Genomic DNA, 27,861 nt, shown 5'->3' on the forward strand with positions numbered 1-27,861 from the left:
TTTGAATCTAATTACTCACCTCTAATTCAAAAGCTTAAAAATGATTTAACAAAATGGGCCTCCCTCCCAACTTCTCTCCTTGGGAGAATCAATACTATAAAAATGAATATTCTTCCACGATTGAACTATTTATTTCAAAATCTCCCGTGCTATTTGACCCCTTTTTAAATCTCTGAACTCTCATATATCTCGCTATATTTGGAATAACAAACATCCAAGAGTCAAGTTCTCTTTGCTTACCAAGCCAAAGGATCTCGGAGGCCTGTCCCTGCCCAATCTACAATTATATTATTGGTCAGCACAACTTAAAACAATGTCAAATTGGTTTATAAACAGGAAAGGTTCCCTATGGTTGGGTTTTGAATCCTTATCTTGTTATCCCAGAAAGCTCAACTCCCTTCCCTTTATCAATAATATAGATCAGTTAAATCATCTCATGAATAACATAATTGTTTATAATACACTACTGGTTTGGCAAGATGTGAGGAAATACTTGACTATTGCCCCTGTATCTCTCTCCATTCTCCCCTGGCCTTGAATCCAGATTTACCAGAACAGATTAGGAGTATTGGTTTGATGGAGTGGACCTCTAAAGGCCTATCAAATTTTACACACCTGTTGGTCTCCGATTCAGTTAAGTCTTTTGAACAAATTAGGGCTGACTTTGACATTTCCCACAAAGACTTTTACAAGTATCTTCAGATTCGTCACTTTGTAGGGTCACTCTTGAGGTCAGGCAAGATCCGTATGAGACTGTCAGAGCTGGAAAATACTTTAGTTCAGACGAAATCTCCCAAAGGACTGATTTCTAAGATTTATACTTCATTAATTTACTCCGACTCCTCGGGCTTTGACTCTCTGAAGCTGTTGTGGGAGCGTGACCTGGAGGTGACATTTACTCCTGTGGACTGGGACAAGATCTGCAGCGGAATTTTTCCTAAATGTACCTCAGTCTCTATACACGAACAGAACTTTAAATTCTTTCGGAGAACTTATTACACTCCTGTTCGCCTCCAGAAAATGTTCCCTGAGATTTCCAACCTTTGTTATAAATGTAATACACATAGAGGTACATTTATTCATTTGTTTTGGTCATGTGACCACATCCAGACTTTCTGGAAGGGTGTTCACTCTGTAATCCAGGAAGTCATTGGTAAACAGTTCTCCCTGACTCCTTCTTTTTATTTACTTAACCATTCTCCTGCTAATTTCCTGGACACTGACACTAAATCTTTGATGATAATTCTTTTGTTTCTGGCTAAAAAATGTATCTTGCTAAGGTGGTCAACTCCTCAAGTCCCTACAGTTGACATGTGGATATCCCAGATTTCCGCTCTCATTCCTCTCGAGAAACTCACTCATGACCTTAACCATAGGTCGGACAAGTTCAGGAGGATCTGGGAACCTTTACATTCCTTCCTGCAAGGACCCTGACCTCTCGTCTATCCCTGGAGCACTGGAACTGTTTGCCCTTTCTTATATTTTATTTCATGTATGTGCTTTTTTTTTTTTTAATTTACTTGTCTCCTGTTGTCTTTTTATTTACTTAGTTATTCCTTATATATACGTATGGCGCAGCGCTTACTGTTGTTTTGGGGTGGGTTTTTTTTTTTTTTTTTTGTTTGCTTGTTTTGTTTTGTCCTGTTTTGTTTTGTTATGTACTTATAAAACCAAAAAACCAATAAAGAGAATATTAAAAAAAAAGAAATCAAGTTTTGGATGGACAGGAGACTTAATGGCAAAAGAATTAGGGGTATATGAGCATGAGTTCTGCCCAGCAGTAGTATGGCCTACAACCCCAGTGTGGGCATTAGAGCCATTAGAAGTAGATCTACAATTATTGCAAGTTAAGGAAAAAAAAAGAAAAATGTAGATTTGGTAGAAGAATTTTATGAGTATATTGAAAGGAAATATATAGATTATGTACAAGTTTACACTGATGGATCCAAAGACCCTGTATTGAATAGGACTGGTTCTGCAGTGGCAGTTCCTAGTCATAAGCAAGAGGACATCAAGCTTCCTTAGTGTGTATACGGTTGAAATGTATGCAGTTAAGATGGCGATAGAGTGGGTGGAGCAAGCCAAAGTCAAGAGAGCTATTATATGTAGCGATTCATCAGCTGTACTGCACAGTTTGAAGGATGGAATAGTTAAAAATCATCAAGAAATTGTTTATGAAATACTGGAGTTGTACACAAGGGTGAAGAGAAGGGGCACTGAGGTAATGTTAATGTGGGTCCCAGCACATGTGGGCATCCTTGGGAATGAAAGAGTGCACAGATTAGCCAAACAGGCTCTTAAAAAAAAGAAAACATAGAGGTTAAAATTAAACTGTCAAAAGCAGAAGGGAAGGCCATTGCATGGAAGGTAAGCATGAGAGAGTGGCAGCAACAATAGGATCAAGAGACAAAAGGAAGGTCACTGTATGAAATATATAAAAGAGTGGGGACTGGAAGGAGAAGGGGAGGAAACAGAAGAGAGGAGGTGGTTATGACAAGGCTGCATATTGGGCACAGTTACCTTAATGGGACTCTCCACATGATAGGGAAGCACCCAACTGGACTATGTGAACAATGTAAAGAAAAAGAAGATGTAGAACATGTTAATAAGATGGAGGAAGTATGAACTGGAAAGAAGGATCATGATGGAGGGAATGGAAAGAAATGGAGTAACGGGGACAGGTTTAAAGAAAATAATTGAGGGTGGTGAAAGTGGAAATGGGAGAAAGTTACTAGTTAACTTTCTAATGAGGACTGGACTGATTAAAAGAATATAGAGGACGGAATATTGTAGGGGTTGAATTACCCCGATAGGTGGCGGTAATGCAACGTAAAGGATGCAAGCTGCCGTTAAACATCAAAGAAGAAGAAGAAGAAGAAGATTCAAAACTTTTGAAAAATATTCTCGATACTTCTGCTTTCTCTCTTCATTCACTTAATGACAATCTGGCCTCAGGGTGGTGCTGTAAGTAACAACATTGCGCATGCTCGTGTGTATGAGACGCTGTGTGAGACGCTCTGTCATATATTGCCATTTTTAACCAGTTTCTACCCAGTTTTAACCCACAGTTTTACTCTACACTTTTAGATCCTATTTATTTTACCTGTATGTATTAACAAGGTAAAAGATTTTAGTCATCGGATGTTTGGATTTTAAGTATGTGAGTAATCATATCTCTATGCTAGTCTAGCTAGGTTTGTTTTTAGCCTGGAGGCTAGGCTAGCTACACTCGCCATGCCAACACTGGACTCTGCCGACTCACCTGGAGAGGTGGAACTATTGTTTAAAAAAGGCATACAAAAAGATCGCTGACCTTCTCGAGGACATTGAAAGAATGTCGGGCGAGCTGCAGAGGAAGGAATCTCGTCTCCCGACGCTATCCAGCTGGCTGGAGTCCTCAGTAACCGGTGAGCCCGCACCACAGAACACCACCACGGCACTCGGGCACACAGTTGTCTGGGAACCGTCCTCGTCCTGTCAGCGACCCGCCTGCTCCACTCCAAACAAGGGGACCCCCTGGACCGAAGTGGTCGTCCGCAGGCGGAAGAGGGCCCCTAGCGGGACCCATGGCGGGGCTCCTCCCCCGAGCCTGTCGCTCTCGAATAAGTATGCGGCTTTGTCCGTGAGCGAGAAGCCGGCGGCCCGGGACCCGCACCAGGAAACTGCGCCTGTTTCTGCGGCCGCAGACATCATGCCCCCGTTGACGGACACCATAGCCTTCCCTCCACTCACGGCTAGCTGCCCCCCAGCATCAGATGGGTGTCCAACAGGGGGCCGCCCGCCTGCGACGTCCTGCTCCTCATCCCAGCACAAGCGTCTGGTTAAGGACGCGGTGCGCTGGCACTCCTCCCGTTCTCCCCACCAGGCGAGGGATCACACCCGGGGTCCTGGTGTGGCTGGAGATCGAGCGGATGCTCCCACAACCCTCGTCATCGGGGACTCCATCGTGAGGCACGTCCGCATGAGGGGGGCGTTCACCCTGTCGTTCCCCGGCGCTACCGTTATGGACATAACGGGGAAATCCCGGACATCCTGAGCTCGCATCCCCACGCGAAAAGGATTATTATCAACGCAGGAGCAAACGACATCGCCAGGCAGCAGTCGGAACTTTTAAAGCGGGACTTCACCCTCCTTTTTAAAACCTTGTCACAGTCCCAGGTGAGTGTTTTTATCTCCGGCCCCACCCCCACCTGTGGCAGAGGGATGGGCAGCTCCAGCAGGCTGCTCAGCCTCAACACCTGGCTCTCCTCTGCCTGTAACACTCACCATGTCGGCTTTTAAGACAACTTTGATGTTTTTTGGGAGAGAGGCATCTTTTTGGGCCAGACAGGCTTCACCTGAACAGATCAGGTGCCCGCATGCTGTCCGCCAACCTGGCATACGGTGTGCAGCACGCCAATCTCCCCAAACCTGCAACAGTTGATCTGTCTGCCACCGATTGATGTCCCCCAGGTCCGTGCTCCTACGCATCATGTTCCACCACTAACCATCTGACACACAACACCGGACATGGACCAATTCACACCAGCATTTCACGTATTCCCGTTATCATAACACTACGTCAACACACCAGACACCACCATGCTCACTCTGTGAACTACAGTAACCTAAGACCTCTCCCGAAACAACAGCAATCCACCTCTTTATATAATAAGTCACATGTCACCATCAACATGGCTCTTTTTAATGTTCGCTCCCTTTTTAATAAATCTTTCATTATTTATGACCTAGTTTTAGACAATAAAATCGATTGTTTATTTTTAACTGAAACATGGCTGGGTACAGATGCGCCAGTTGTTCTCACTGAGGCCTCCCCACCTAATTTTAACTTCACATTCTCTGTGAGAAGTGGCAGGAAGGGTGGTGGTACTGCATCAATAATCAACAATTCACTTGGACCAATAAACATTTTATTTGATCAATACACCACCTTCGAACACCATGCTTTTGTTTTTAGCAGTCCCTCCATTCTTTGCATCCCAATTTACAGACCACCAAAATATGATGCTGCTTTTATCAGTGATTTCTCAGAATTTTTATCAATAATCCATGCCACTTACAATTTTATCATTATATCCGGTGATTTTAATTTACACATAGACAATGTGGGGTTTTTTTTCTAAATAAAAGATATTCATAATATTTTAAATATTTCAATTAATTGACAGATGAACTTCCACTCAAGATTTACTTTTTATTTAAAGTGAATGAATTGCAATGGAAAATATAAATAAAATTAAATAGCTTAGTGTTAATTTCGTTGGCTATTTTTCAATTTAATTTTAGTCTTAGTTTTGTGTCAAATGCCCTTATTAGTTTTAGTCATATTTAGTCAACTTGAATTCTTTTTTGTTTAGTCACATTTTAGTCAACGAAAAGTCTTGGCATTTTAGTCTAGTTTTAGTCGAAGAAAATCCAAAGTATTTTAGTCTAGTTTTAGTCAATAGTCTTTTTTTAGTCTTTGACCTGCATCATGTTGGCTTTTTTTAATTTAACAATATGTTAAATTATTATTATTATTATTTTAAAAATGTAAATTGCTTATCAAACAGACCTAGCAATTCAGCTACCAATGAATGAGCAGTAGTATGCGTGTGATAACAGATTGAAAAATAAGCCGAAGTGATACCTCTTCTCTGAATAGACAAGCTAAGCCAGTGTGCTGCTGTTTTAACTTTGTTCTTGCCGCGCTACACTTCGGACAGCGCCGGTGGGTGTGTGCTCCTCAGTCACACACACACACGCGCGCGCGCGCGCGCGCGCGCACGCACACACACACACACACACACACACACACACACATGCCCCGGCATGAGCAGACAGTAGCGCAGGAGGAGAAAAACGAACGCGCATCGCCCTATCCCCGGGCGAACAAGCTTTTTTTTGAGAGTTGATTATGCGGGACACGGTCTCAATTTGCGGGACGCGTGAAATGGGCTTCAAACGCTGTATGTGCACGCGCTACGCGGGACATGTGGTCACCCTAGTTGAGAAATTGCAAGAATTTACATTTGGCACTGTTGGATCTTAAGAAGGTTCTAAGCAGAGCTTCAAAATGCAAAAAGAAGAAATGGGAGTGAGACAAAAAAAAAATTTGAGGAAGCAATTTATTGCAAACAACCATTAAACTGAAACGGGCTGTTCATCAGCTGATCAAAAGTTTAAGACCACTGCCTTTAAAAGCCCAAATCTTGGCAAAAATGTGGATTCAGTGTAATTTTCTGTCAGGTATCCACACTGTCATGACCTCCTGATGGCAAAGGCAAAAAAGCTTTCTCTCCTTGAACACGGTCGGATTGTTGAGCTGCATAAGCAAGGCCCAACAACAAGGCCTCTCGCAGCGTGCCATTGCTGCTGAGGTTGGACGCAGTAAGACAGTCATTTTAAACTTCTTAAAAGATCCTGAGGGTTGTGGAACAAAAAAATCAAGTGGTAGCCAACCCAAAAAAATGTTTTAACTTATACATAATATAAGTATAAACATTATTACCATCAGTATTAATTTAATCCTAACCCAAGGACCCTCTCTTCATTCACTCGACGATCACTGCTCTCTCCCACGCCTCACATTCTACTGGGTCTGTCACCCTAATTTTATCCTATTGTGGCTGTGTGAAATCCAGGATGTAGTGCACTACTGATGAAAGTCAACATAACAGAGCAGACACACTGGAGAAAAACACAGTAAAAAGTATCAGGGGCTGTCAACAAGCTGGGGTTTAAATGGGTTAAATCGCATGATGTTTCAGAGGAGAGGTTTGGTGTTTTGCTCGTTCTGCTCCAGTGTCCTGTCCTGTCCATCGTTCTGTCTTGTAATGTACTGCAATGTTTTGTCTGTAACCAGTTTTGTCCTGTTTGTATTGTATTGTGAACGCTGATGCCATGGAGGCAAAACAAATTTCAGTGTAAGCTGACAATAAATTTGTATCGTATCGTATTGTTTCACAACTATAAAAAAGGATATTCAAAACAGCCATCACTGAGCGGTGTGTGTTAAAGAGAGACACCTTAGTAGTAACCTAAATTTGAATTTTGCTATTTTAATTTGTGATCTTTTTGAAATACTGTTTCTGTCTAAAGCCACATGACCTGTAGCAAAGAGCCAGAAAGGGCTGGTGAGCCATAGGTTCCAGACCACTGATTGCTGTGGTATGTCTTCACTGCACTCCCCAGAGATCACCTGTCAATCATCTATAAGAGATCACTTATCAGTAACCTTCCAAAAAATCACCTGTTAATCACGTATCAGAGATCACCTATCAGTGTGGGTGGTGACATCTTTTTCTGTATTTTTAGGGGCCAGGCAGCCTAAGCTACCAGGATCCTCTTGTATTCCTGCGTTTTCTTCTTCTTTCTTTCTTTCTTTCTTTCTTTCTTTTTTTCGAGGAAGTCCTACTTCCCATGCATGAAAAATCACCAACCTTTGCACAAAGGTCCAGTCTCATGCCAGATTACCTCAGATGCAAACACAAGCCAATAGTCCTGATGGTGGCGCTATAGCAAGCCTCTAAATTTCAAAACTTCAAAAATTCATAACAAATCAACCATATGTGCTACAGCTTTGCAACTTTCACCAAAATGTAGCCCTGATATTGAAGAAACTTTTGTGCACTTAAACCTATCGCAAATTATGAAGTCTATCACTGTTTTTTTTTTCAAAAACTGTAAAACTTGTTAAACCTATCTCCTCCCACAATTTTTGCTCAATTGACACCAAATTTGATACAGAGCATCTTCAGACTGTCCTACACAAACGATCCACACAGATTTTTGATTTATCAAAAATTTAGCCTACAGTGCATCAAAATGTTTGGCTGTAAACGGTACTGTAAACACATACACTTGCAAATTCTTGGCAAATAAATCTTCAATGTTCATGAAAAAAATTGACAAAATTTTGAAGTCATGGTAGATAATGTGTGGTAAATTTCCAAATTGTAGCCTATCTCAAAAACTCAATTTTTGACAGCATTTTGAATTTTGCTCTCATGTGAACATTTGGAGTCAATGCAATAATGGCATTTTTAAACATCAGTTTTTCACTTGTGGAGCAAATCAGTCATTGTTAAAACAAATGATCAACATCTCCATGCTGTCTAGATGCAATATGAGTATTTTCAGATTTTTGTCTTAATAACTGAATTTTTGACAGCTGTTTAAAATCTGCCTTTCCATGCATGGCTGCCTGCTGTCCTGCAGGTCAGTGATTGGCTCAGTCAGTTTGTGAAGCTACATGTGAAGTTTTAGCTCAGTGAGATAGAGGCCAGGCCTCGGTGTCAAACACTGTGAGTTCAAGCTTCAGCTTCTGCAACATTCCCACGTGTGAAAACTCACCAAATTTTGCACAAAGGTCCAGTCCCATGCCAGATTTCCTCAGATGCAAACACAAGCCAGTCCTGATGGTGGCGCTACAGCAAGCCTCTAAATTTCAATACCTTGAAAATTTATAATAAATCAACCATATGTGCTACAGCTTTGCAATTTTCATCAAAATGTAGCCCCAATACTGAAGAAACCTTTGTACACTTTACAATTAAAGTCAGTTTTTCACTTACGGAGCAAATCAATCATTGTTAAAAACAAATTACCAACATCTCCATGCTGTCTAGATGCAAGATGTGTATTTTCAGATTTTTGTCTTGATGACTGATTTTTTTTTTTTTTTTTTTTTTTTTTTTACAGTGGTTTGAAATCTGCCTTTCCGTGCACAGGCTGCCGCTATCATGTGACTGGCTTAGTCAAATTGTGAAGCCTCAAATGAGTTGACACTTGGCAATTAGCTCAGTGTGATAGAAGATGGTCCTTGGTCTCAGAGATCTTGAATTCAAGCCTTAGCTTGATTTATTTATTGCTGCAGCTGTAATTCCCATAATAACCTAGAATTAGTTTTAAACATATTGCTGTGTTGTCACTTGCTAATTAGCTCAGTGAGGTTGACCATTGTCCTTCATGCTAGAAATTGTGAGTTCAAACCTCAGCTGATGCAAAATGCACATTAGAATGGCATCTTCCAATTCTACACTTGTTGCTCAGAATTGCCTAAAATCGCCTGGCCCCGACCACTGCTGCACAGCAGCTATAATTTCTTTTCTTTTTCAGTTCAGCATGGTGGTGATCACTGCTCATGCCGAAGATTATATAGAAGCAGAGCAAGATCTCTGACTTAGGTCAAAATAAGAGGCGATGTCCTCAGTATGCTAGCTGCTGCCCATAGTAGACGTCATGTGTGAAGCTAATGTTGGCAATTTATATTGTGGGCATAATACTTTGCAAGCTCAAATGCTGTTCTCAATAACCTGAAATATTATATACATATGGTATATACTTATGACAAGAATATCCATCCCTTTCATACATGACATAGACAGTTTTGCACCAAAATGCCTTCTGACTTGGGCATTCAAACCAACCATTGTTTGTTTTAAGATCTACAGCCAGTCTGAATTAAACATGTTGCAATGTTGCTGATATCACACAGTTTTCAAATGCATTGCTCAAACAAATAAGCATAGTTTTATTGTTAGAAGAAAAATGTATCCAAGTTGCCTGCGAGTTGACCATCATGCTTTTGTCCTGTCTCTGCTTACGTTTCCCAGTGCTCATTCTTCTGTTAATTACAAACAAAATGAAAATCTAAAACAAGCTCCTGACACACGCTCCTGCCTGTGTACAAGGAAAGAGCTACCTGACACTGAATGCTCAGAACAGGAAATGTAGAGTAGTAAAATGAATGTTTTTATGAACATGTTTCATCTCATCTCACCATACTGCTTAGATTTAGAAATGATACTAAAAAAATGTGATCTTTTGCCTCTGCCTCTCAGTTGCTGGGGGACTATGACAAGGTGAAGACCATATCATCAGGGTCTGACTGTGTGTGTCGGTGTATTGTTCAACCAATCAAGCGCTCCGACTGCAGCCATATCCATGATAACGAACCAGGGCGGGCTACCTACATTGTGGAGACGGTCACCAAGGGAACAGACTGCAAGAAGTGTGTGTGTCTGGCCCCGCCCTCTGCCGTTAACCCCTGTGAGGCAGAATATAGGTTTAAAAAACTACAGGAGGCAAGCAGAGATGACATTAAGGTAGGAACCTTCTGTTGGTAGGTGGGGCAATTAAAAAAGTGAATTTAAAAGGGGGAAGTAAAACCTTTTAAAAATTCTCCCAAATACTGGGTTTCAAAGAGCTAACAGACTTGATCCTTGGTGTTATAGAGACTGAATGATAAACCTCAAGTAATAGTGTTTTCCATACTAAAAGTAGCACCTTTTTACTTAATTATTCATTCAGTCTGTATCTTGTGTATATTTCCTGTCCAGCTCTCCACCATCTTTGATCTATTAGAAGGCTCTCTGTATGGCATGGACTTGTTAAAGCTACACTCTGTTACCACCAAGCTGCTGACTAAGGTGGACAACCTGGAGAAGGTAACACACACACATACACACACACACACACACACACACACACACACACACACACACACACACACACACACACATAAACAGTGCATTCAAAAGATATTCAGATCCCCTTCACTTTTTTCACTTTTGTTATGTTGCAACCTGATGATACATTTTAAATTCATTTTTTCTCTCATTAATCTACACTCAGTACCCTATATTTTATTTTATTTTTATTTAACCTTTATTTAACCAGGCAGGTCAATTATGAACACATTCTTATTTACAATGACGGCCTGGCAAGAGGACAAAAGGACCTCTTTAAGGGAAAGGGGCAAGGGGGATAAAGAAAAGGTAAAGAAAAATAAAAAATTGTACAAACAGGTAGCAGAGCAGGCATTAACATAGTGATAATAACAAAGTGAAAACAGAATCGTAGAATTTTTTATACATTTTATATACATACATACACACACACACACACACACACACACACACACACACACACACACATATATATATATATATATAAAGGCTGAGCAATTTTATCGATTCTGCGATATATATCGATATTTTGTTTCCTCAGAAAGTATCGATTTTTCAGCTGTGAGTATCGATACATTAAGCCCCATTCAAATCCCCCGTGTTCCGTCTGGCACTCTGCTCGCTGCCCATTTCCCCCCTTCGCGGTGCAGGAGAGCGATTAGGTCAGCCAGTGCACTAGAGCAGCGCACTGACATAGATTGTGTAACAAAGCGAAGAGTTGCCACTCTGCTCTATTTTCCCTGGCTAACAGCGGCACACTGGCTTAGCTTGTCTATTCAGAGAGGAGGTATCAATTCGGCTTATTTTTCAATCTGTGTTATCAAATGCATACTACTGCTCATTCATTGGTAGCTGAATTGTTAGGTCTGTTTGATAAGTGATTTACATTTTTAAAATAATAATAATAATTTAACATATTGTTAAATTATTGGAATCAAGCCAAACTAATTTTCTCATCACATCTTTGATTCATTTTGTCCAGCATTTGCAAACTGTAGACTCTGATGCTTGACTGATGCTTTCAGTTTTCAGTTCAATTAATTCAATTCAAGTCAGTGGAAGACTCACAAGATGTCACCAAAATCACTCTGTCCCTTTAAAATCTTTTAGAAAATGATGTAAGTGTATCGAATCGTATCGAATCATATCGAATCGTATTGTTGGCCAAATATCGTGATATACAGTACAGGCCAAAAGTTTGGACACACCTTCTCATTCAATGCGTTTTCTTTATTTTCATGACTATTTACATTGTAGATTCTCACTTGAAGGAATCAAAACTATGAATGAACACATGTGGAGTTATGTACTTAACAAAAAAAGGTGAAATAACTGAAAACATGTTTTATATTCTAGTTTCTTCAAAATAGCCACCCTTTGCTCTGATTACTGCTTTGCACACTCTTGGCATTCTCTCGATGAGCTTCAAGAGGTAGTCACCTGAAATGGTTTTCACTTCACAGGTGTGCCTTATCAGGGTTACTTAGTGGAATTTCTTGCTTTATCAATGGGGTTGGGACCATTAGTTGTGTTGTGCAGAAGTCAGGTTACTACACAGCCGACAGCCCTATTGGACAACTGTTAAAATTCATATTATGGCAAGAACCAATCAGCTAACTAAAGAAAAACGAGTGGCCATCATTACTTTAAGAAATGAAGGTCAGTCAGTCTGGAAAATTGCAAAAACTTTAAATGTGTCCCCAAGTGGAGTCGCAAAAACCATCAAGCGCTACAATGAAACTGGCACACATGAGGACCGACCCAGGAAGGGAAGACCAAGAGTCACCTCTGCTTCTGAGGACAAGTTCATCCGAGTCACCAGCCTCAGAAATCGCAAGTTAACAGCAGCTCAGATCAGAGAGCAGATAAATGCCACACAGAGTTCTAGCAGCAGACCCATCTCTAGAACAACTGTTAAGAGGAGACTGCGCCAATCAGGCCTTCATGGTCAAATAGCTGCTAGGAAACCACTGCTAAGGAGAGGCAACAAGCAGAAGAGATTTGTTTGGGCCAAGAAACACAAGGAATGGACATTAGACCAGTGGAAATCTGTGCTTTGGTCTGATGAGTCCAAATTTGAGATCTTTGGTTCCAACCGCCGTGTCTTCGTGAGACGCAGAAAAGGTGAACGGATGGATTCCACATGCCTGGTTCCCACTGTGAAGCATGGAGGAGGAGGTGTGATGGTGTGGGGTGTTTTGCTGGTGACACTGTTGGGGATTTATTCAAAATTGAAGGCACACTGAACCAGCATGGCTACCACAGCATCCTGCAGCGACATGCCATCCCATCCGGTTTGCGTTTAGTTGGACCATCATTTATTTTTCAACAGGACAATAAGCCCAAACACACCTCCAGGCTGTGTAAGGGCTATTTGACCAAGAAGGAGAGTGATGGAGTGCTGCGGCAGATGACCTGGCCTCCACAGTCACCGGACCTGAACCCAATCCAGATGGTTTGGGGTGAGCTGGACCGCAGAGTGAAGGCAAAAGGGCCAACAAGTGCTAAACACCTCTGGGAACTCCTTCAAGACTGTTGGAAAACCATTTCAGGTGACTACCTCTTGAAGCTCATCGAGAGAATGCCAAGAGTGTGCAAAGCAGTAATCAGAGCAAAGGGTGGCTATTTTGAAGAAACTAGAATATAAAATATCTTTTCAGTTATTTCGCCTTTTTTTGTTAAGTACATAACTTCACATGTGTTCATTCATAGTTTTGATTCCTTCAGTGAGAATCTACAATGTGAATAGTCATGAAAATAAAGAAAACGCATTGAATGAGAAGGTGTGTCCAAACTTTTGGCCCGTACTGTATAAGTGATTATTAACATTATGCTTTAATCTCACTGCTTTGAATCCATTTATCAGCGTTCAAGTATCATTATACAATATCAGATATCTGAAAAACAAATCAAAATACCTTTTCATATCAGGGTCCACAGAGAAAAATCACTGGATTTTTATTTGGATGTCTGGCTCTCTATATTTCCGACTTTCCAGGCTTTCTCCCACAATTTTACTGCGAAAATGAGAGAGAAGGAAAGAGTGAAGGAGAGAGCAAAAGAAAAGGAGAAAGAGAAAGAAAAGAGGGCCCAGCAGAAAAAGAAGAAGGTCAGTGATGTTGAATGTCCTGGACAGAAACATGGAGTAGCCATCTACAGCAGCAAACAGGTCCTGTCTAACACTTTATTTCCATTCATACAGTATAGTCTGTTTTGATTGGCCAGCTTGTCATCCTCCTTTCTTTTTGACTAACATCTCAGTCACTGCCATCCCAAGGCATCTGGGGGCCCCAGGCAAAAAAATAATTTGCGGGCCCTTGCATTTTGCCATTGTAGTGGCTATCTTAAGTTCTTATCTTAGTTTTCATTTCTTACTCTTTTAACCACTCTTGATGAAACAACTGGAGACTGTTTTACTCGTCGAGCTGGCTGGGTGCCGACGCAGACGGTAAAACGACTGTGTCGCTCCGCAGCTGTCTCATTTATTCATCACATTTTCATTAACAAAACTTTACTTCCTCCTTCTCTACGGAAGTCACATGACATCAACCGTAACACAGGTGGCTCAAAATTCAAAACATACTTAAACTTATTCCTTCAACAAAACATCACTATAAATCAGTGCAAATAACAAAACAATAATAAATGGCGCTTACAGCCATGAATGGATTAGTGTGGGTCCACAGGATGAACAACCTGACCAGCACTGTGTTTTTATCTTTTTTTAATGTGTCTTTGCTTCAGTATAGAAAAAAGAACATACTATATACCCTCTGAACAAAATTCACTTTATTTTTTAAAAATTTTTGGATAATTTTATGGTATTTTTTCTTGAAATGTAATTTAAATATATAATTAATTAATATGTTTTTAAGCTATTTTTAAATAGTTTTCTGGTAACGTTTTGCTGATTCTCAGGTAATTTTCTAGCAATTTTTTGGCTAATGTTCTAATACATTTGGCCCATGCCTACTAGACGGAAAGGCTGCCCTTTCATATTAAAAGCTTTCCATCAGTGAACCAGCAGGAGGTTTTTATTGTGACGCAGCTACAGGTAATGCTACGTGTTTGCATGCAAATAAAAACAGGTTGTGTAATTTTATACAACTGGATATTTGGGACTATTGTGTTAGCAGACAGGTGGTCAGTGTATCTCACCAGTTAGTGGCTGTATGCTCGAGGTAACATTACCACATAACATTCTACTGTGCTTGTAATTATTTTTCCAGTTTGTACATATCTTTTATTTATATATTTATTTATTTTTATTTATTTATTTATTTATTTAGAGGGAAATGCAAGTGAAATAGTCACAATTTGGAGCCCTGTCAGAGTATATGAGTGATCTCTGTTTTTCAGTAAAAACTATCCAAAGAGCACTACAGTTTTTAACATTAGAGGCTAAGATGAATCCTCTTTGGGTTCTAAAAGTAGCAGTATCAACATGCATATATTTTTCAACAGCTAAATGTGATGTCGCTGTTTTTCATGCAGAAGAGTTACGAGGAGCGCTACATCGGAGGTCAGCCAAGGAAGAGCCAATTGCAAGACAGCCTGGAGCAGCAAAGGCCAATCAGAAACAAGACACAGTCACATCAGCCAATCAAAGACAAGACAGGGTTACGTCAGCCAGTCAAAGACAAGAACAAAATGGTGATTAGGGGTGTGACTTTCTATAAGGCAGAGGGAGGCAGTGAAAACGAGGAAGAGGAGGAGGAGGAGGAGGAGGAGGAGAATGGAAAAGGGCAAAATAGTAAGTCTACCATATTTACTATGATGCTACATTCATATCCTGTGGGAATAGAGGTCACAGTCTTTATTCCACCTACAAATTGTTAGAATCCAGTTACTGAATACTTTGCCCACTGTCATGCCTCATCCCTAATGCATCGATTTTATTTTATTTTATTTTATTTTATTTTATTTATTTTTGTTTTGGTTTAAGTGTGTGTAAAGCTATATACATAAAAAATGTCCCAAAACTCCCCAAAAATAAAACTAAAAAGAAATAAAGACAATTTACATTTACATTTAAATGTTGGGAGTAGTGTTGCAAAGGGGTGGAAAGCTTCCGGTAAATTTCCCAGAAAGTTTCTGAAAATTCCCATGGGAATTTTCACTCTGGAATATTGGAAATTTTCAGAAGATTTTTGCTGTCACTTTTTTTCCAATTTTTCCGAAAATTCCTGGGAAAATTTGGCTTGGGAATTTTGGGAATTAATAAATAAATAAAAAGTTTCCATGGAAATTTAAGCTTTTAAGAAATTAAGAAATTTCATTTTTGTTGTTGTTAACTTAAGGTGAATGGGGCAAAAATAAATAATAATCAATAAAATGAATGTCAACATCAATATCACCATTTTGAAAATGGAAACCCTAATGTCCTGAACTCAGGACTCACCTCTAACCCAAAGGCCACAATGCCAGGATACTGTAAAATCATCATCCCCATACCCAAGTGTGTGAAATAAAACTGAAATATAAAACTTAAATAAAAACAGTCAACTTTGCATTTTGGTGGAAACAAATATGTTGCATGATTCAATGCAAATTCAACTGTACATATGCAAATAATTTCGAGCACATTTGATCATCATCAATCAGTAGCCTACACTCCACTAGGCTACAGCACTTCCACTGAGACAGACGATCATCACATCAGCATCATGATTCAATTTCCTGCATTTCTATGCATTTTAATGGGTAGTTTGAACCGCTTCATATGCACCCCTTAACAATAGTACTGCACACAGTCCTATGCCTGAATTAATAGCCTAAACCTCTCACTAATGCTGTATAACTGCTGGTCGCTGTATTAATATCCTACAACAGAACAGACATAGGATTATTTTAAAGAGAAAATTCGTTGCACACGGGTGATACCATTAATATCTTAATGTAGAATATTTACATAAAACGCCCTGATGGATCAGGTTAATTTCATTTGAACAACAGATTTCCCGAGCATTTGTATGGGCTACGCAAACTTCAATCCACATGATAAAAATTAATCCACGGACCACCAAAGTAACGTTTGACTGTTTAATTAAATAAACTTAAAATTACTCTGGCACGGTTGGAGGGGGTGTGCTCCAGTACGGTACAGGTGATCATGCACGAGCACATGCACGGTCATGCACGCAGTGCGCAAACGTGGATACAACATAAATCATACCGTCCTCCTGCTTCCGCAAAATTATTTATTGCACGCAGCGCGATTAACTGCGAATCGCAGCATTGCACAATCAATAATCAGCTGATAATAGTAATACTCAACCAGATCCGGCAGACCTGACCGGGTGGCTACGCACACCGTGCGGTGCTGGCCGGCACCCCCAAAATGTCCCAATGTTTCCAGCCACGGGAGCTCATGTCACCACCAGGGGAGCTGTGCTTTTTTTTCCTCTTCAGTAATTTTGTGGCAATTTTATTTTTTATGGTGATTTTCTTGTAATTTAACGTGAAATATAGTATGCTTTTGAAAGAAATGAAATGAAATGTGTCAAATTTCAAAAGGTACACACACATTTTATATACTTTATTTGATCCCGCATTGCAAGTTAAGATTCATTAGGAATCAAATTTACTGAACGTTTCAACAGATTTCAACCAATAAGCACACTGCTATGAGTTTACAGTTTCAGGGATACAGGAAACATCGTCTTTTCCAAATGAACATGCTTCCTATAATAGCTGAAATAGAGCAGTACTTCGCTAGCTGTTTGGCCTTTGTTTTTAGTATCCCCCCCATGCAAAGTCTACTGACCACCAGCCTATGTACATGACCTAGGCTACCAAATACTAGCACAATGAACTGACATTTGTAACCAAGGTTCTCAATGGCAGATATTAATGGTTGATACTTCAGAGTCTTTGTACAATAGGAATACTCCATGAACAAGTCAAATGCACATGCCACTTCAAATAGTTTAACTGTTTTGTCATTTTGGAAAATACAAACAATGTCCGGTGTGTTGGGAATTCCTGGAAAAGTGTTTGTGGATGAATTAAACCATTGTGGCTGTACAGTGGTATGCTTAAATATCTTTCCATCAGCCCCAGAGGGGATCTGGGCGGCAATGAGGTCTGCAAGTCTGTCATGTCTGGCAGTATACAGTCCTTTATATGAAGGGCAACTGTTCATGATGTGGGCTATTGATTCCAGGTGTTGTGGGTTACACACACACACACACACACACACACACACACACACACACACACACACAATAAACATGACACCAACCTACTTGTAGTGGCTACATACTTAACTACCAGAAGCCATGAGGGGCTAAGTACTGAGATTGTTAGTGACGCGCATGATGCTGGAAAAAACTCAGGTCTGCCAAAGTACATGTGTTTGATTGTTTATTCTTCTCACACAAACTGTTACATGTCGACAGGCTTACAAACAAAAAATGCGAGCATTAAAGAACAGCAGAGTAAAGCAGTGAACAAAAGATATGTTCTCCCTACTCACCACCTCTTCATACTGACACACCAGTGCACGGGTGCAGATAATTGTAAAACATCACTACCACTATGCCCATGTGACGTGCCAGTTACCGTGGATGATGTAATAAATGCACAACATAAACAATATTTACATACCGTTCATATGTGGCATATGGCTCCAACACTGCTGATTTATTTTATGTATAAAAAACGTCTTATTCCTGAACATACCATCACCCTTACTCTTGAAATGATGGCTGGTCACACTGATTTGATGGGTTGCAGTAAAGACTGGGAAGTTGTTATTTGACGTTTTTGGTAGACTTTGGTTGCTTGTGCTCAGCTCTTTGACACACATGCACTTAGTGTGTGATAGATTTGACTTCTGCTTCACAGCAAGTCAAATGTTGCTGTGTAAATTGCACATTATCAAAAACTGCCATGGCAGTTTAAGAGTTATGATAGCACAATGACATACAGTACAGGCCAAAAGTTTGGACACACCTTCTCATTCAATGCGTTTTCTTTATTTTCATGACTATTTACATTGTAGATTCTCACTGAAGGAATCAAAACTATGAATGAACACGTGGAGTTATGTACTTAACAAAAAAAGGTGAAATAACTGAAAACATGTTTTATATTCTAGTTTCTTCAAAATAGCCACCCTTTGCTCTGATTACTGCTTTGCACACTCTTGGCATTCTCTCAATCTTTCATCAAAGTTTAAATGGATTGAAAGTTCAAACTGAAACTGGATGACAGATGATGATGTCCGAATACACTATACTAGGAGTGTACTGGAGTCTAGATGCTGGTGATGGACTAACTGCAGATGACCACTTCTTTTGAAGATTGAGGTGATGAGGTGGAGGACAGAACTCTGCTGAGATATTTAAAGTTCAGCTTCATCCAGCCAATTGGTTGGCTAAGCGGAGGCTGAATGCTGATTGGATAACTATGGAGAAGCTGCAATTTTGAACAAGGCAGAGCTTTAACAGTGTGGGAAAGCTAATAGTAAATGATGATAGAGCATAAAAATTTAAATTTGGGAAAGATGATCTTTCTTATTGAACTTTTGCAAGCTTCATCTGTGGTGTTGTTGGTGAAATTGGAGAAATTGGGGTCTTTCACCAAACCCCAATCCTAAGTAGTATCTTACCACCTGAAAACTTAGGCAAGCAGTATTTTCAAGTAGCATGTTTTTATCATTCCTCTAAGACATGAATGCAGCATTGCTCCCTCTAAAGGGACACATGATAGATTTTGATGTCCACATTCTCTGATGCCTGGTTTCTTTGTGATATTGTGAAAATCATATGGCAATAGTGTTCATTACAAACTGACAACTCCCTCTCTTCTCCTTGTTCTCCCTCCTCTCACAGCTACTCTGAATTCAAACGCTGGAGTGAATTTATTGATCTCCGACCACCTTCCTCCCACTGTGACTCCTCTCATCAAGATCCCAGGACCTTCCTCCACTCTTAACCCAAAACTAGACACCAAAGTCCCACTGGACAGAGCGAGTCTACCCTTACCCACTCAGCAACCAGCCACTTCCCCAGCCACCAGCACCCAAACCTCAGCCAAGATTAACCCAACCACAACCACCATTACACCAACAATTACCACACCAAACTCAACTGTACAACCAACCACAACCAAACTGACGACCACCACTAGACAAACTACTAGTACAACACCAAATTTGACGAGACCAACTACTACCACTACTATTCAAGCCACCAATACACTCACTCAGCCCAACACTTCACCTTTGGGTGCCAGTATCAGTCTACCTGTTGATGCCCCTGGCACATCAACAGCAGCTTACCTACCTTCCAGAAGTCGGCTCAGCTGGACGGAAAGTCCGGAAGACCAACCAGCAGCTACCAAAAAGCCTGGTATGTAAAAAAAAATTGTAAAATTGTAAAAAAAAATTACATTTTGCACTGTTGGATCTTAAGAAGGTTCTTAAGATCCAACCAGAGGCCTGGGAGTTTGAGGGTTCTGTGCAGTATCTTAGCTGTTCCTAGGACTGGAATGAGGCTTCAGATGTTGTTCCTGGAATCTGCTGGAGCCACTCTCCCAGTTTGGGGTTCACCGCCCCCAAGTGCTCCTACTACCACGGACACCACGCTATCCTTCACCTTCCACATCCGTTCTAGCTGCTCTTTCAGCCCTTAGTACTTCTCAACCTTTTCGTGTTCCTTTTTCTGATGTTGGCGTCGGCTGGTATCGCCGAATCTATTACCACCACCCTCGTCTGCTCTTTGTCCACCACCACTATGTCTGGTTGGTTAGCCAGGAGCTGTTTGTCAGTCTGGAAGCTGAAGTCCCACTGGATCTTGGCCCTGTTGTTCACTACCACCTTCTGTGGAATGGCCCATTGGGATTTGGGTACCTCTATTTCATACTGGGTACATTTATTCCTGTATACTATCTCAGCCACCTGGTTGTGCCTCTCCATGTACGCTGATCGAGCTAGCATCTTACAACCTGCTACTATTCTTTGCACAGCCTACACCTTGGGTCTGATGTACTCTGGTAGACCCTGGCCTCTATGGCTCTTGTGCATAGGGCCTGTTCTTGTGCTGCCATGATTAGTGCCTCTGTGCTGTCTGTCAGTCAGAAATCAGAAAAATCGGAAATCAGAAAACCTATATTGTCCATTGCAAAGCAGTGGAAATTTATCTTTGACATGACTCTCGTGAATAAAACTGAGAGCACACGTCAAGAGTCGCCCGAGCAGCAGCAGCACCCCCACTGATCCAGGGTATTAAGTCCAGCATTTTCCAGCCACTGGTAGGTCTTCTTGATATCCACCTCTTCAACTTGATGGTGGTACATGCCATGTAGGGGTTGTCCCTCCAAGTTGTCTGCTCCTCTTCCTCTGCACTCTAATCAGGGTTCTGCTGCCTGAGGCATTCACTTAGCAGCTCATCCTTTGGGGCCATTTTCTTGATGTACTCAGATTTTTGATGTTTCATGCTGGACTGTGGTCCTGACACAATATATTTATATACACAGTATTGGGCAGTAGCGGCGTTACAAATTGCGACGTTACTAGTTTAACTACATTTCTCAGTAGCGTGGTCGTAGCGTCGCTGTTTTCCAAATCAAATAGCTTTTAAGTAGTGAAACTGTTTTACTGATCAAATAGCACGGTAGCGTCCGCAGAAGCTAAATTTTCCCAGGCATTTCTCAACCTTAAATGCAACGGAGCTTTTGCTGCGGTTTAACATCTGACATCTAACTAGGAGCAGCGGGTGACGTCACCGCCGCTCACGGATCTGTAGGTGTACCCGACAGCCACTCTTCTGTTTGGCACGTTTGACGTTGCGTACCTGTCCTAATTGTCTGCTGCAGCGGGACATGAGCATGTGTGTCGCGTGAACAAGCAGCTGCTGTAAGAAAGATCAGGATGCCTGGCCTCTGTATCCACCAATAAGGAAAAAAACTTTGGAACACAGAGACAGAAACTTCATGCAAACACAGGTGTGCACACATACACACACACACTAACATATATGCACACTTCCCCCACATTAGTATATATGCACCACCTGCTTTTTGTTATTATGTGAAGCAGGTTGTTTGTTTTTGTTGCCGTGGTTTGTAGCAGTAAAAGCAGAGAGAGCACAGTTTCATCAGCTATTGAACTGGACATTTTTTGCCTGACTCTGTTTGACTGACAGTTTTATTGATTGCAATGACTTGGAATGAAGTTGGTTGGATGTTAAAAAAAAAGGTAGCTTTGATGTAGTTAAGCTACATTTTGTCACTGTATTGTAGCTTTTCTTTTCTCTGGAGCAGGGGTGGCCAACCATGTGCCATGGAGGGCCGAGAGGCTGCAGGTTTTCTTATCAACCAAAAACTCCACCAGCTGATGTCACTGATTAGTCCCTGCTCTCTGCTTGAAGGTGAGGTGATCAGTGAAATCACCTGGTGGAGTTTTTGGTTGGAAAGAAAACCTGCAGCCTCTCGGCCCTCCATGGCACATGGTTGCCTACCCCTGCTCTGGAGGGTAGCTTCAGTGTAGTGAAGCTTCATTTAATGCAGAGTAACTGGTAGCATAGCTCACTACATTTTCCAAGTAGCTTGCCCAACACTGCATATATCTGATAACATTAATTAAAGATTCAGTAAGCTTGCTCATGCCTCCGCGCTGGCTACAGCCGTGGCCAGAGGAACTTTTTCCAATGCAGTTGGAATTGTATTGAAAATTTCCTAGAATCACCTGAGCATCTTGAAATAGGGTAGATTGTTACATTGTGTCAAGATCACATCCCTTGACTGATTTGCAGTAGGAAACAGTGAAAAAGCCACTATTTTCAGAAAATTGTTATTTTAAAACTCAATATTACATTAATGGACTTGATAAAGCTACTGTAGATATTGTTTCTACTTTTTTATGTTCACAGAAACTTTATTAAAGTCTGGGTTTGTGTTTGTGTGTGTGTGTGTGTGTGTGTGTGTGTGTGTGTGTGTGTGTGTATGCTTGCAGTGGTGTCAGTGTGTAAGGACACAGTAGCCAGCATCTCAGAACCAGTCCAGCAGAACTCCTTCGGCCATGGTGATGGAGCCTGGATGAAAGATGCCCGCGGCCATGGCAACGTCATCTACCTTACCAATGGTCACTATGGTAACAACCTCCTGGAGTTCCGAGACATGGACACCTTAAAGTCAGGTACAAGAGTGTGTGTGTGGGCAGTGTATGTGTATGGAAGGATAGTAACCCATGTTCTCTTTCCAGTTTGGACAAACAGGTAACTCATAAACACAGACTGACAGTGCAGTTTTACAGGAAATAACACAACGGAACACACATTTGTTGACCAGCTGGGTTTGAGAAACATACATGATTACCAGTTAGACTTGGGGAACAAATAAGTTTTTATGCCACACAAATATCCAATTATGACTTTACAATGTAATTTTAAAAAAGTGGGGAAAAAATATTTTTAGGGATGAGCAAGTATACCACTATCTGTATCTGTATCTGTATCTGTTCAACCATTTACATTATCTGTATCCGTATCTGTACTCGGAGCGGGCGAGGCCTAAACCGGAAGTGGGTGGGGCTTACACCAGTATGTTATTTTAAGCCTGAAATTGATAGCTGATCAGAAGTTGCTATGTTTATTGTTTATTAGCAAAGTATTTACAGAACAGCCTCAGAATTGAGCTTCAGATCAATGTTTTTGATCACAATAGTAAACAAGCTATTTACAGAAAGTTTTTTATAAACACAGAACATGAATATTGCATCAATGAATACAACACATGCAGTAGGCAATCATGAAGTACAAAGAAAAATACAATGAGTTTTCATTCTCAACATAACTTTCTTTTTTTAGTTTTAAAATTTCTAATTTTCTTATGATCAAATGTGATTTTTTTTTTACTACCTAACATTCTTGTCAAGGAGAGTTTTTTTTTTTTTAATTTCCACACAAAGTTAAATGTAATGTTGATTATTACTACTACTACTAATTTGTAATATTTATACTACTACTATATTTATTTTTTATGAACTACAGTGAGAAAGTGTCAGACTCTCAGTGCATGCAGCCAAAATAAAATAAAAATAATAATGTACTTTGTGTGTTCAGCGTGTGTAATGTGTGTAATGTGTGTGTAAGTGGTGTGTGTGCAAAGACTGTGACTCTACACTGCATCCAGTATGAGCAAAGTTTTCCAACTGACTTCATATCAAAAACCAGCCGGTAAGAGCGAGCAGATACAAATACAGATACAAATACAAATACAGAAAATAATAAGTAACAAAACACCAAAGCACTACTATATAATAAAGGCAAACTTAATATTAAAGCAATAACTTTAAATCAAAATGGAGATAAGGGGTTCCATTCCCCCTGGTGGAGCCCCCGACGGGGCCTCCAATTACTCCAGTCAGTGGGACTTAAGGCAGCTGCACACACTGGCTCCTCTTTTCCTGCCTGGACCACACACCATGAACTACAGGTAACTCAAAAGAGAACAGAATAACTAAATAGAACAAATGCTTTAATATACTGACATTTACAAAGTAACTAATATGCGCACACTACCAAAATAGAAACAAAATAATGTCAAAAAATTAATAAAGCTGTGATTGTGATATATGACGAAAATACTGTGTCCTGTCATTTATCTGTTTAATACTGTATGTATGTGCATGGTGACTGCAAAAATTTTGCGTAGGCTAAATTAAATAGAATTAATGAGGTGGTCAGAAAGGTGTGTGGAACAGGCAGTGTGGTGTAGGGCTACTTATGCCTTGTGTGGCAGCAGGGCGGCCGTCACACTTAGCCTAACCAGCAGTATGTGTGTTTGTTTTGTTTGTCTTTCTCCAGGTCAGGCAAGTAACTCATACAAACTGCCCTACAGCTTCACTGGGACTGGCCATGTTGTGTTTAATGGGGCTTTGTACTACAACCGTGCCTTCAGCAGGGACATTATCAAATACGACCTGAGGCACAGATACGTGGCTGCCTGGACGACACTGCATGATGCAATATTGGAGGAGCAAGGTCACAGGACACAAACCGAGGTAAGACACTAAAACAGTTTTTCATTCAACTGATACTTATTGTACAATAATTCATATTTCCAACAGATACAAATTATGATTTTTATAGTAGATCTTGTTCACACACCACGCTAAAACACAATGTGTTAAATCTTTTTTTTTTTTTTTTACAACTAATACCATATAAAAATCTATTTTTTATTGTTACTACTGCTAGTGCTTACACTGAAAAAGGACTTTGATTGAAAAATGTTTTCCAATTGCTTGTAACAACATCAAATAAGCATAGTGAAGCAGTTTGGGACGAAACCCATCAAAACTAAGGCTGTGTTTGAGATGTCTTGGCAACTGAGAGATGTCCTAGGACCCATTAGGAAAAGTGCTTTTGAACAGCCCTCCCAATGGAAACTCCCACTAGGGAGCACAGGTATGATTTCTGAACCTTAAGTTCACTGAAAAACAGCATATGATGTCAAAGTAAGTTTCTAGCTACAACAAAAACCTTCTCACGTCAGGTGAGAACACATTAAGTGTAATATTTTATTTGATTAGAACATTGTGCCATTTCATTTTGTGTACCACCAACTTTTTTTTTTATCCAACCGAAAAATGTATGGTAATGCTAATGATTTTGTTTCAGTAGCATAAATCAGCATAAACAGTTGCATTCACTTCTGTGTGGGCATCTGTGTTTGTTTTGCTTTCCCGAGCAGAGCCCTTGAGCGTTCCCTGATGGGATCTGGGAGGTTTAAACTGGGCACTTCCCAGCTCTAAGGACATCTTGAACCACAGCATAACAAGTGTTAAAATCACTTCCTCAGCAACCCAAGTCACCATGTTTTGAATGGGCCAAACAATTGTAATTCATGAAACTGAACGCAATTGGGCATCCTCTCCCCCACATCTCCAGCTGTCTCGTCCCAAACCATCAGTGCCTGTCATATTGCACTTTCCACGCTTTTCAGTTTCTTGATAACTCCCCCATTGCCTTTCAAGGCCTTAAGGCCTGTAGCTGAGCAGGCAGTGGGTAGGAGGGGTTTTCTGATCCTGGGCCCACTGCAGTGGGGGGCACAGGGAGGCACCAATGCATAAGGTGTTTGATTATTTCTTAATTTATTTATTTGGTCCTCTGTTTACAAGAATCAAGCCCAGTTACCGCCGACATGATACTTACCTAAATAATAACAGTTTGATATTTACAATTTGAATTTGAGGATTGGTCACTTACATAAGCCCGTCTTCACATTCTGCCTTTGTAGGGGTCCCCTAATTTTCAACGGGGAGGGGGACAACATCTGCCTTTGCAGGCTTTCATTGACTGGTGGCACAAAATTCACTGCTGGATTAAAATTTCCAAACCTCATTCACAGGACATTGAAATTAGTCAAAATGTTGGACCATCACAAACAAATTGCTGTTTAACCAACCTTCCCTTGACATTGTGAATAGAAATTTGTGTGTGTGTGTGTGTGTGTGTGTGTGTGTGTGTGTGTGCAGTGGTGGTTCTGCCCATGTTGCTGCCCTGGGCAGAACTTCCCAGGTGGTAACGGCCACTACCAGTGCCCCTCCAGGCGCTAGAGGCACCCCTCCCAGAGCAGGGGCGCCGGCACCTGCACAAATACCTTAAACCTTAAAATAAAATGTGTATGTGTGTGAAATGCTTCATAAGAAACCAATTATGTATTTCATTGCATTTACATTAAACTAAGATATCCCAACATTTGATAAGTTTTGTATGGTCATTTACAAATGTACAGATGTTGTTGTACAGATGTGTACATCTGTTAACATACCGGTAGGCCTGTTACTGCTACATCTGAAGAATACAGAAATATGTAGGGTAATAGTAGGACCATACCAGGACCATGTGAAAACCAACTTCTGAGTTGAGTATGCCTGTGCTTGTGTGTGGACACATGCTCATGAATATGTACCAATACATTAGGCATGTATATGAAATGAATATAAGGGTCTACTCAAAATTTCTGGCCCCATGTTCATCAGACCCCTGTTCTGCGCCTGCTCAGACCCCTGTTCTGCTTCCTTTGACTGTGCAGTCAAAGGAAGGCTAATACCAAAGACTAATGACTAGCAGACAATGCACTAACATGACCCTAACAAATATAATTGCATTGTCATGTGATAGACTGGAAACTTGTTCTTTCTCACATTGTTCTAACTTGTTACTGATTAATGGTTGGCAGATTAAAGTTTTTGTACAGTCTTGTTTTTCACCTTGATTTTGTTATCTCCATCAACCGAGCTTGATGGAGGTTGTTTTCACCTCATTCTGTCTATTAGTTTGTTAGCAAGATATCTTGGATGGATTTGTACAAAACTTTGTGCAAATTCATCACCTTCAATTAAAAGCATGAAACATAAGAACTGACAAAAGTTTATTTTGGTCACCAGTGTAATGTGGAAATGGCAGATCTGAGAATTGCATGGTATTGGAGGTATGACCACTACTGAGTGCCATCTATCTTGTTTGTTTTGTTTTCCTTTTTGGAAGAGTCAAATTCAATGGGTTTTTATTTCAGACGTAAAAGCTATGAAAACTAGGAAATCTGAAGGGGTTTGTGAGACTTTTAATAATAATAGAAACTAGAAGATAATAATAACACATTTCATTTATATGGACCTTTCAAGGTCAAAGTACAAAAAAAAATTCAAAACAATTATGAACATACACAGACAAAAATCACAACATGAGTCCAGTGAGTGAGGTAATGGATGGGCGAGAGTTTGATTCTCTGTACATTTCAATCTGTGCTGCAGGTAGAGTTCGCTGTGGATGAGTCTGGCTTATGGCTGCTTTACCCGGCTCTGGACACAGAGGGCTTCCATCAGGAAGTAATCCTCCTCACCCAGCTCCGTCCCCGAGACCTTCAGTCAATCCGAAGCTTCCGCACAGGCCTCCGGCGCGGTCGTTATGGCAACAGCTTCCTGGTTTGCGGTGTGCTGTATGCGGTGGACAGCATGGAGCGGTTCTATGCCAATGTGACATATGCGTTCGACACACACACACTCACACATACTGTACCGACACTGGCCTTCACAAACATGCACATGCACACATCACAGTTGACCTACTGCCCTCTGGACAAGAAACTGTATGCATGGGACAATGGACATCAGATGACCTATAATGTCATCTTTGCTTATTAGTGGAATCACGGGCATAGCTATCATTTCAGAAGTGAGGGGGATGGATTGAGAGTAAGACTTAACAAAATATATAAACATATACAATTTTTTTTTTTTTACATAAAAATAAATCAACAGGTTTCTTACACACACGTATATCTATCCATCTATCTATCTATCTATCTATCTATCTATCTATACTCCTGATCAAAATTTTAAGACCAGTTGAAAAATTGCAAGAATTTACATTTTGCACTGTTGGATCTTAAGAAGGTT

The 27,861-nt window shown here is 40.6% G+C and overlaps 1 protein-coding gene across 1 annotated transcript in view; it reads left to right on the forward strand.

The window, feature by feature from the left end:
* olfml2bb (olfactomedin-like 2Bb) overlaps nt 1-27,606 on the forward strand; it is a 43,602-nt gene extending 15,996 nt beyond the window's left edge. The window contains exons 2-9 of the mRNA XM_030073912.1: nt 9,825-10,088; nt 10,323-10,430; nt 13,450-13,596; nt 14,988-15,204; nt 19,289-19,807; nt 22,411-22,593; nt 24,263-24,459; nt 27,217-27,606. Of these exons, the coding sequence (XP_029929772.1) occupies nt 9,825-10,088; nt 10,323-10,430; nt 13,450-13,596; nt 14,988-15,204; nt 19,289-19,807; nt 22,411-22,593; nt 24,263-24,459; nt 27,217-27,606 (2,025 nt within the window). The remainder of the gene's footprint in view (nt 1-9,824; nt 10,089-10,322; nt 10,431-13,449; nt 13,597-14,987; nt 15,205-19,288; nt 19,808-22,410; nt 22,594-24,262; nt 24,460-27,216) is intronic.
* Nucleotides 27,607-27,861: the final 255 nt, after the last annotated feature.

Source organism: Myripristis murdjan, chromosome 17 (genome assembly GCF_902150065.1).
Source record: "Myripristis murdjan chromosome 17, fMyrMur1.1, whole genome shotgun sequence".
Taxonomy (NCBI): domain Eukaryota; kingdom Metazoa; phylum Chordata; class Actinopteri; order Holocentriformes; family Holocentridae; genus Myripristis; species Myripristis murdjan.